The sequence below is a fragment of the Micropterus salmoides genome, unplaced genomic scaffold (assembly GCF_014851395.1).
Source record: "Micropterus salmoides isolate LMB-PRFRI ecotype aquatic unplaced genomic scaffold, ASM1485139v1 Ms_hic_scaffold_8, whole genome shotgun sequence".
NCBI classification, from domain to species: Eukaryota; Metazoa; Chordata; class Actinopteri; order Centrarchiformes; family Centrarchidae; genus Micropterus; species Micropterus salmoides.
In genome coordinates this window covers 21,984,101-21,994,913 of record NW_024044570.1, presented here as the reverse complement: position 1 = coordinate 21,994,913, position 10,813 = coordinate 21,984,101, and the positions used below count along the sequence as shown (strand labels likewise).

The 10,813-nt window shown below is 47.0% G+C and overlaps 1 protein-coding gene across 3 annotated transcripts; it reads left to right on the top strand.

Annotated features, from left to right (window-relative positions):
* On the top strand, nt 1-1,506 carry LOC119893354. 3 transcript variants are annotated; one of them, XM_038705453.1, is made up of 2 exons: nt 1-60; nt 158-1,373. In XM_038705453.1, the coding sequence occupies exon 2, from the start codon at nt 169-171 to the stop codon at nt 880-882; it is 714 nt and encodes a 237-aa protein (XP_038561381.1). In that variant the 5' UTR covers nt 1-60; nt 158-168; the 3' UTR covers nt 883-1,373. The 3 variants fall into 3 exon arrangements, 2 of the variants coding, with proteins under 2 accessions (XP_038561381.1, XP_038561382.1); XR_005442796.1 differs by lacking the exon at nt 1-60 and adding an exon at nt 1,383-1,506 and having other exon boundaries at nt 80-1,284; XM_038705454.1 differs by lacking the exon at nt 1-60 and having other exon boundaries at nt 80-757; nt 807-1,374.
* The last annotated feature ends 9,307 nt before the right edge of the window (nt 1,507-10,813 follow it).

Below are 10,813 nucleotides of genomic sequence, written 5' to 3'. Positions count from 1 at the left end.
CTGTATTTCAACCCCGGTTCTCCACACCATTATTGCTTGATCGTCGTTGCTCCTAACCTGGTGCCAACCTCTCATGCTCAGGTTTAAATAACCTTTGTTTTCCAGCTCCTGGTTATTCCTTGCACTAACCCTGTCTTTCTGTCTGCTTTCCTCCCAGGTTCACTCAACATGGACCCAGCACCCTCACCCCTCTCCTCCGACTCCTCTGAATTTGAGTCCTGGCTCTGGGACTTCTTCAAGCTGAAAGAGCTGTGGAAGGGAGCCATAAATGATGGCCTGAAGGAAGCTTTCCGCACCAGGGCTCAACAGCTGCTGTGGGCTGAGCCTCGCTTAAGGGATTTCGTCCCACCCTGGGATGCAAGCTTCCTCCACACCCTTGCCCCTCCCCCCCACCAAGGAGCCCCCGAGCGAGTCCCTGCCAGTGTCTGCGTCTGGGCCGTTACCTCGGCCTGTGCTCAGCGATTGTTGGACCGAACCGGAGATGGGCCCGGCGGCCATTGGCCCTTCCCCAGAGGATCTGTGCCAGGTGAGGACCTTCACGGACAGTCTCCTCAGGACTTAAGGGCAGAGGATTGGCACGAGAGGCTGAATACACTAGCCTGCTTCGAGAAGGCTCTGGATCAACAACTGCGCCTACTGTGTGCTCCAGGTATGGCTGAGCTGCTTTGGGATGTGGGTCGTCTCAAGGAATCCCTGTTATTGGCTCTGAATTCCCCCAGTGCTCCTCATGCTGGTCCCCCGGCCTGTCCGGCTATCCCTCCTGGTCCCCTGGCCTGTCCGGCTATCCCTCCGTCTGGTCCAGATCCCAACCTGCTGGCGCAGCTAGCCACCAGCCTGTCCCTTGTGATCCCCGGCCTGCAAGCGCCACTAACCCTCAGCTGAACCCCGCTCCTCATACCCTGTTGGCGGATCGACCGGCTTCAGCCCCGCCGGCAGTCCGGCCTACCCCTGCTCCTCGTGCTCTCTTGGCACGAACTCTCTGGTTCCCCCAGTCAGCCCTCGGGCTGTCCACTTGATCTCCCTGGTCCCCCAGCTCTGCCCTCTGGCCCTATGTCCTCAGTTCAGCCCTGCCTGTTTGCCTGACCCTTCCCAGTCCTGAAACCCTCTCTGAATTCCCTGTTTTGGACCCTGGACCCCCACCAGCCAGACCCCCAGTGTGACTTTCCCCCCCCCCCCCCGACGTTTGTCTGCCAAGCCCTGCCTAGTCCAGTGGGAAAGCCGCCAGGAGGCATCTGTTGAGGGGGCCCTGTTGTGGTGGCAGCCTGGCTGACGGCGAGTGTCCTGGTGTATTCTCCTCTCCAGTTATTCTGCTTTTCCTTGGCTTTCTGTTCCCCCAGTTATTCCTCGCACTAACCCTGTCTTTCTGTCTGCTTTCCTCCCAGGTTCACTCACCCTCGTCCTTTGTCCAGTCGGCTGGGCTCTTCCTCCGGTCCCCTCCTCCTCGGACTTCCCTCACGGCGTCCTCCCAGTCCTTCCTTGCCTCGCCGCTTCCTCGGCCCCAGTGTTCCCCGGCTCCCTGGTCCCAGTCATGTCGGTTTCCCCGGCATCCACCTCCCTCCAGTCCCTCAACCCCCTTTTCCCTCAATAAACCTCCTTTGCTCTGAGCACCGCATTTGGGTCCTCTGTCCCCACACCAAACCACCCATAACAATCTCGTATAAAATATTTAGTGTAGCTCACTAACCATTTTTAGCTATTATCCAGTAAATCTAGCTGTGCTGACATTGCTGAGCCTCTCCTATGACTGATTCTCAACGCTCACTAAATACAGTCATGTGGCATTATCATGTAACAAGCATGGATTAGTTCAAGCTTATAAAAATATTACTGTTGCAGTGGGAGCTTACATGAGTTTCCAGCATTTTGTGTGATGCTATCTTGTGTCTGTTTTGGCCGACAGAGTGCTTGCTCATGAGTTCGAGCATGCGCAGGAGCACATGCTTGGAAATGTAGTGGATGCAATCTAAAACCTCACTGCTAGAGACCATTGAAAACTACACATGGCCCCTTTTAAAGGGTGATTCAGGTAGATTGCAAATTGGTTCACATTTTGACATTAGCTATTGTTTCTGTTAGTCATCATGACATAATCTCAAAGTAGTTGCTGCTATATCAGCGTTGGATTGAGAAAGTAGCAGGAGCAGCCGGATGACTAGATGGGTTGTAAAAAAAGCAAACTGTGAATACGGGTTATTTTCAGCTTGTCCAGTGATACCCAGACCTATTTAAACAAATGGTTCCCAGTCTTTTGTGCACTGCAGACCATTTTTATATTGACAATGTTGTGGGCTGTAAGCCTCGTTACAAGTTTGAAAAAGAGCACAGTCGTTGAGTGTAAAAATTTAACTAAACAAACTTACTTTACTTGGTCTGTATTTCATTGTGGATACTTACTAAATAAAAAGCACACAGATTTGATATACTGCTGAATTCTGGTTACCTTGTCTACTGACGACCTACTTTAAGAATTGGTACCTCTTTATTGGGTATGTGAGATTTTTCACAATGAGGAAGTGAAGGTAAAATACATGGCGCAGACTGCGTCAAGTGTAAGGTAATTACAGCAAAGACAGCCTATAGCAAGTTGTAAAATAATATATTTATCATATTTGGAACAACAGATCTAAACCACTTGATTTGAAATTCAAACAGAAAATGATTGCCTTGGTGATTACATTCAGGACAGGAATGACGGGCGAAACTATGAAGCCAAGACCCAAGTTGTAATAAGACAGAAATACCCTTTAAAACACGAGAACTCGTGCGAATTTGTGTGTGTTAGTTCAATGCCTACAACTGGGATCAGCGTTTTCCCAGTGTGATGCTGTGGATCAACATACGCCAGTGGGATGGAGCGCTTCATTAAGTGCTTTTTCATGTCGTGTACTGCAGCTCGGTAATGTGCTGCTGTCAGAACAAACATACAGAAAAATGGACCTGAAGACATACAGCGACACATATGCAAATGCATGCACACACACAAACTCTCAGTCATCATGTCTGCTTTTCTCTCCTCTCTCAGCGTGTTGCTCGCTGTGTGAACTCTGTTACAACACAGAGCCTTGTTTTTATGCTGCATAAATTGATGAGTTCTTGTAATTTCTTTCCCCAATACAGTTCTGTTCCACTTGTGTGTATTTTCCCAATGCTGCACTGTTGTTGTTGTTGTAGTGTGTCTTATAAGTGCTAAGCTTTTCCCTCTCTCCTCCTCCTCTCTCTTCATTTGCTTCCCTCCAGGGCTGATGTGATTTAAGGCTGTGCTTGAAGACTGAAGACTGGGCTGTTATCTGGCTGTTATTGATGCGAGCTGTAACTCTCACTGTCCACACTCTACAGGCAGACGGAAAGAGAGGCAGAGGACTGCTGCTCTAGAGGGATGGGTGGATGGAAGAAAAGAAACGGTGGAGAGATAATGCCTGCAGATTGATGGCTCTCCCGGTAATGCTCAGACTGTGTTTTTGCGGCGTTTTTCATGGGTTCATGTAAAAATGACAGTGTGCTTACTAAAAACAACACAAAAATGTAGAGATTTGGGCTCTTTCATCATTTCTGCAGCTCTTCCTCCTCCTTTCTATTTCTCCCAACCCTCACTCCTCTTTCCTCCCTATTTCCTCTGCTTTCCCCTCCCTTCCTCCCCCTCCATCTGTACATTATGTAGATGTCAATAATTTAGCACAAGATTCAAGAATTCAGTGCTTAACAACAGGTTACGATCTTTGCTATAAAAGCCATAAAATATGCGTTTGTGAATAAAATATGATTCTGTCTCTTTCAAAGCAGCTGAAACCTGTCAAGATTGCCATTTGTTTTCTGACAGTATCGCGGTGAAGTGACAGTTCAAAAGCGGGGGTTTGTCTTTATCTTGGCAGGTTTTCAATCTTTGCTCTATTTCTGCACACCGCAGAGCATTATTTTGTATCCATTGTTTTGTAGACCGTCTTTCATCTCCAGGGCTTTGTTGTTTTCTCACTCTCTCCCCATCTCTCTCTCCCTCTCCCTCTCTTACATCGTGACTTTTTCTTTTTCCTACTCTTTTACAGTTTCATCTTGTATTGTACAGTAACAGTAGCGCTGGGCTTGATGCGCATAAACAGCTAACACATCCCACTATAACTTCCCCTCCAACCTCCGATCACCTGCCTCATACAAACCACCCAGCTCTAAAAGCACTGACACTTCCCTCTCCTTTTTCCTATAGTTCTCCTGCCATCCTTTCATTTTTCCTCCCTCTCCTCCTCCCTCTTTTACCCTACAGGCCTGGAGATCATTCCTTTGTTCCTGACATCTGTTTTGTTGGGTGATTAATTGAGATGAGCATGTGGGGTGAAGGCCTGTGGAGGGGTAGCTCAGACCCCCCAGGTAATGTGCATGTGAATGTGTGTGTGTCTGCGGACATGTGAGGGTAGGTGTGTGTTGGCAGTGGAGCTAGAATAATCCTTGCCGACTGCCAGGAATTCCTTCTAGAGCCAAGGAATATGAAACATCTGAATATCTGTTGTCTTGATAAAATGAAAAAACAAATCTCCGCAGTCTTTTCCTGTGTGTTTTAATTCAGCAGCGCAAGATATTAAGTGACAGCTGACTGACAAGTGACAACACCGGTTGCGCACACCAGCACGCCAGATACCCCAGAAGGCAGAGCTGTGATTTGCAGAAAATCACGACACAGTACAACCAAGATGATGGATCGGTTTAACACATCGGTCTGAAATTTACAGTAAGTTAGATGCATGATTGATTGATAATGCATGATCACACTGTGGCTCAACATGGATGTTAGGTCCTAAAAGCAATGAGGAAAGTGAAGAAAATCACCGCAGAGACAGAGTCAGAGTCTCCCTCCTTCATTTGTACACTTGTAATTACTAGGTCTGGAAATAACGATTGATTTCATTGTTGATTAATCTGCTCATTACTTTCTCTATTAATCATTCATTGTTTGGTCAGAAAACAGTGAAAAATGCTCAAAGGTGACGTCTTCAGATATCTCATTTTATTCAACCAATGGTTGAAAACCCAAAGATATTTGGTTTACTATCATATATGATAAAGAAAAGCATTCAAACCTCACATTTCAGAAGCTGGAACCTAAAAATGTAAAATACTACAGTATTTAGAGCTGTTGGCCCCGTTATTTGTTATGATTCACAACTTCATATATCACTATTCATTACTAATGTGACTACAAAGTATCAAACACATGCTGCATGAGCAAGAGCATTATTAGACATCAGTATTACCTATTCCCCTCTCTCTTCTTATGCCACTTTGTGCTCTCACTTCCTCGATTGCTCCTCAAAAGAATTAGATGTGAACGTAAGATATATTAATTAAATTTTTTAGAGAGAGATTCTGATTGAATTTCAAAAAGGCAAAATTTCAGTCTATTTCTGAGGCAGTGATTTATAATCCTTGAGGTCAGAAAGCATCAGAAGGGACAGACGTAGGGTAAGAGGTCCCAGGGCCAGGTCAGGGGTCACCTCGGTGCTTTGGCCAGGGCATGAAAATGTGCTGAGAGAAGTTCAAAACTGTTCTGTGGTGCCTTGCTGATGTGATCCTGGCCATGTGGGCGTGTGTTTCCCGGGGGAGTGTAATCGATGTGGCATCGTGGAGGGTGGCACTGACTGGATGGGACCTGACTGACCCAGAAGGGCTGCAGGATGGACGAGGAGATACATGCAGAGATAATCACTAGATATCACCATCTGGGCAGACAGAGCGGGGCCAAACAAAGGCAAGCACTGAAACACAAATCTCATCTCATCACACAACACGCTGAAGACCAATGTCATAGCAGCAGGCTAATTTCCCACTAGATGGATGGATGGGTGGATGGATATAGATAGATAGATAGATAGATAGATAGATAGATAGGAACAGAGCCTTATTCAACAATATATTGTCTATGTCACTAGATAAGAACAGTTATTTAAGAAACAACAGTCAATGTGGGTTAAAGGTCAAGGCTCGACAGAAGTGACAATTCTATGGATGAATGGAGGGGCCGCGACTAGTTTAGACATGTCTGTAATAACAGTAGGACAGAGAGGAAAAAAGGGTGTAGAAGTTATTAGACAGCAGACATTACAGCTAAAAAGCCGCCAGAACCCCATTCTTCCAAAAGATATTCACTCGTTTGTTGTTTTGGTAAAGATGGTGGTGGATATTGCAGTCAGTCACATTTGTCCAGAAGCGCTCATATAAGTTCAGCTGGGTCAAGATCTGATGACTGCAGTAGTGAATGCACTCCTTACCAGAAAATCAGATATACATGGTGTATGTATGTATACACATATGGCGACATACATATGCACTGCTTTATGTATATTTACATGAATACTAACGGAAGACACACACACACACACACACACACACACACACACACACACACACACACCAACACACACTCAGACTGAATGTCACAGCAGCAGGCTAATTTCCCACTCAGTATCTGTGTCACTGTGCTCTGCTCAACTTGCAATTGGACAGATGGACGAGAGAGAGAGAGAGAGAGAGAGAGAGAGAGAGAGAGAGAGAGAAAAATCAACAAGACTGGACAAAACGGGACAAACACTCCCAAAGTTCCTCTATTTAAGTGACTTCTTAGAGAGACTTTCGGTCTGACTGTGAGTGAGGGAGGACTGCTGTAGAGCAAGCAAGCCTGCCATGAGCTCCACAACTTTGTGAGCCCCCCGTCCCACATGGCTAATAATCAATGTTTATTAATTCATAATTAATTTGTTGTATGTTTATATGTTATATTGCTCTTACCTCCCTTCCACGGCCCCTCTTGTTCTCACTACCCTTTTGTATTGTTATTGTTTGTTTTGTTCATTTACGTTTGTTATGATTGTTTAGTTTGTGTTAATGCGCTTTGGCAACATATGCAGTCATGCCAATAAAGCCACTTGAGAAAGAAAGGGAGGAGCGTGAGAGGGAGAGTGGGAGAAGGAGGGAGTGAGAGACAGTTTGAAGGGGTGGAGAAGTACAGTGGAGCCCTGTGGCTCAGGCCCATTAACAGTCTTGATTTATGCTGCTCTGCATGCTGTGGTGGGACAACGTCAGCCGAGTTTGTGTGTGTGTGTGTGTGTACGCATGTGTGTGCTGATTCAGGTCTTCAGCAGGCCGCACTCTGATAATTCATGTCCATGTGAGCATGCATGAATGGCGTGTTTAGGATAGTTTCGTGGCCAGACAGGCACCAGACAGCCTGAGTCCTGAATTTAGCTTGGGGGCTGAAATTAGGGTTTTTTGGAGGGGGTTTGGGCAGTGGGGGGTTCGCTTAAGAAACACAGCATACTTCCCTCCCATTTCATCCTCATTTGCTTTGCACACACATAAGGACTAACACCGTTACACGTGTACAGTATGCACCACACAAATACACACAACCAATCTTAATCCACCAGAGCAACCCAAACCTCAATAAGACTGCAGTTAAGGGTGTTATTACTGAGCGTCTGAGGCTGTGTTGTAAGTTTGGAGGAGAGGAGACGGTCTTGTGATTGTGCCACCTTTTGGAGCATTTGTAAGTGGTTTTCTATAACTAATGCTGATGGTGGTGTGGGTTCGGTTTCATGTCCCAACATCTCCTATCCTAGTAATTTTAACTTCTCTCTCTCTCTCAGGGTCACAATGAACCCATCAGTGTCCAATTAAATCCCTGATGGTATGGAGGACACTGAGAGGCTGATGAAGAGGAGAGGAGAAATGATGAGAAGGATCCGTTGAATAAAGCGTCCTCTGGTTTCCCCATACAATATGTGCATAATGACTTCCGCTGACAATTATCTTTGATCCAACGCAAGCCACCCCCTCCACCCTCCGCCATCCCCTCGTCTCCCCATCACTTTATCCTCACCCATCCTCGATTCATACCGTCTTTTAATCTTTTCGTGCCTCTCTGCGAGGACGCCCGTCCTCTGTCATCTCTTGAATTGTCTTTTCTGAAACTGCCAGAGTGACTTCCGGAATGACAAATTTATTTACCGTTCGTCCCGTCAACACATGCCTATTTACACGCACCCACACACACCCCACACACACACACACACACACACACACACACACACACACACACACACACACACACACACGGTGGATACGGAGTGACTGGGTAATGAGGCTCACTCACTCTGGGTCAGTGACCTCTCTGGGGCTGAGATGAGGAGGGGGGGAGCAGGAATAAAAGCAAGATGGAGGAGCCCCCCCCCATCACTTCACTCCCTTTATTTGTTATCTTCTGTGGTTTCCTTGTCAGCAGTTAGAGTGTTGCATGGACGCAGGGGAGAGGAGGGGGATGTGGCAGAGAGAGAAAATGTGCGGATGGCAGCCCCTGGTTGCTGCTGGGACCGGGGTGTCAGCTCTTATTCTGCCACAGCATGCATCTGACAGGCAAATGATAGAGAAGGAGCCAGGGAAGGGAAAAGATGGGGGGGGAGGCGTCTGTTTTGAAGACAGAACAAGAGCTCCAATAAGGAAAAGGAGGGCTGTGGGATGGGTGAGGCTGTTTTTTTATTGACCATGTTCTAAAGTCTCTCCCTCCTCTTCTCATCCTTCATTGTTTGGTGATAGATTGAGTTATACTGCTCCCTCGGTGACAGGCATTCCCTCATGTTTCCGAGGCGTTCAGGTCAGAGGTGGACGCTCATAATTGGCTGTTGTCTGTAATCATCACAGATCGTGCTGTGTGTTAGTCCGCCCTCCTCCTCCTCCTCCTCCTCCTCCTCCTTTCTTGACCTGGATGACCCTGCTCCGTGCAGCAGAGCGTGACCCCCTGAAGCCAAATGGTCTCGACTGTCTCGACCCAGAGGTGAGGGTTGTTTACAGAGCGTCAGTGGGTTGGGCTGTTCATGCAGAAAAGAACACGGATAATAGTTTGATCTGATTCACCAAATGCAAGAAACTTAAAACTTTTTTTTCTGACACCCGTCCTCTCCCATCTCACACACGCACGCACGCACACACACACACACGCACACACACACACACACACACACACACACACACACACACACACACACACCTCTTGCCCCCCACCCCTCCATCCTCTTTGCTGTTTCCTTAGTATTCTTTATCTCTTCTCTCCAGTCTGCCCCCAATGTCAGTTTGTGGTCGGCTGATATTTCAAAACTTCTCCCACAGCTGTTGTTAGTGTGTGTATGCATTCTTAATGCAAGTCCTTGCTCATGTTTACACTTCTGTTTATGAATGTAGGTGTTTATATCCGCGCGTGTGTGTGTGTGTGTGTTTGTGTGTGTGTACTGTATACAGCTGTCCTAGTCTCTCTTCATTGATTCAGCGGTGAGACATGGGGTTATAGATAGCTCTTTGAGACCCTCTATCTTATCACCGGCACCCTTCCTCCTCACAACTCACAAAGAAAGAAGAGGGAGAGGGGTATAAAAAAAAAAGCAAAAAGAGAAGAAATGTAAAGAAGGGAGATGAAAAAATGAAGGAGAAGAAAACGAGGGAAAGTAGACATTGAGAGGAAATGGGAAGAGAGGGGTGAAATAACTGAAAAACATACCTGTGCCCATCTACATTCTTATACTTGAATTTGTGTGCACCATCAGACTATGTGGCTGCAAGCACCATGTGTGCGAGAGCGGAAGTGACAGAGAGAAATGAGGGCTACTGTGTCGAGATGGAGACAGTGATAGAGCGGCCAGGTTCCTCCGGGCTGCCATGGACACACAGACAGAAACCACGATCGGCAAAAAGACGTTCCAGCACGCCAGCGTTGACTTTATGCCACCAATGAGCAGAACACCACACAACCACCTCCTCAAATAATCGCTCCTAATGGCATATCATTTTCGGTTTGATGCTGGTGTGTGTGTGTGGGGGTGCAGCGATTTCTGGCTCTAACATGTCTGTGATAGAATTGGGTCTCAGTGACAGTAGATGGGACGCTAGCTCGCCAAGAGTGGACAGTAATTGATGGAAAGCCCGGCTAACGTGATGTGTCAGACATATGAGGCCTGTCTAATCAATGGGAGCATGTGAGTCTGTGTGTGTGTGTGTGTGTGTGTGGATGATACAGTTATGCTGATCACATCACGGTATTCACCAGCGTGTCTGCGATCCAAAGCAGCATACTGTTGATTTTCAGGACTGGAGGCTGAAAAGGAGGAGAGGAGGAAAGAGGGAAGAGGAGGAGGAGATCTGAATGAAGCAGATGCTTAAGGGCAGGTTTTAACCCCCCCACACATCCACCCTCACCCCCACCCCACTCACACACACACACACACACACACACACACACACTTTTTCCACCCCTTCACTCTCCCTTCCTCTCTCTCCCATGATGAATCAGCTGTCACTCAGGCACCAGTCCAATCTACTGATAATGAGAACTGCATCAACACCCTATCGCCTCCCTTCCTCCCTCTTTCTCTTTCTCTCAATCTCTTTTTACTCTCTCTCACACACACACACACGCACACACACGAGCCAACTAAATCATCCTTCCTCCTCTCTCCATATTTAACACAATCACACACAGACACGTGTGCTCGCCACACTCACATAAACTCATTCATCTCTCCCCCACTCATCCGTCTTATGATTCTCCTCCCCTCTTTTTCCTTCCTCCCTCCCTCCTTTCTCTCCCTCTCTCCTCCTCCTCTTCTGTGCTCGCTGAGCTGAGCAGTCAGTGGCGGGACTGAGGCAAAGGAGGGACGATAAAGCAAGAATAGAGACAGAAAAGAGAACAGAGGCAGAGAAAAACAGATCATTATACAGCAAACGAGCAAGAGGCCGCTGAATGAATAACAAGGAAGGGATTACAAAGCGCAGGACTATAAAAAGG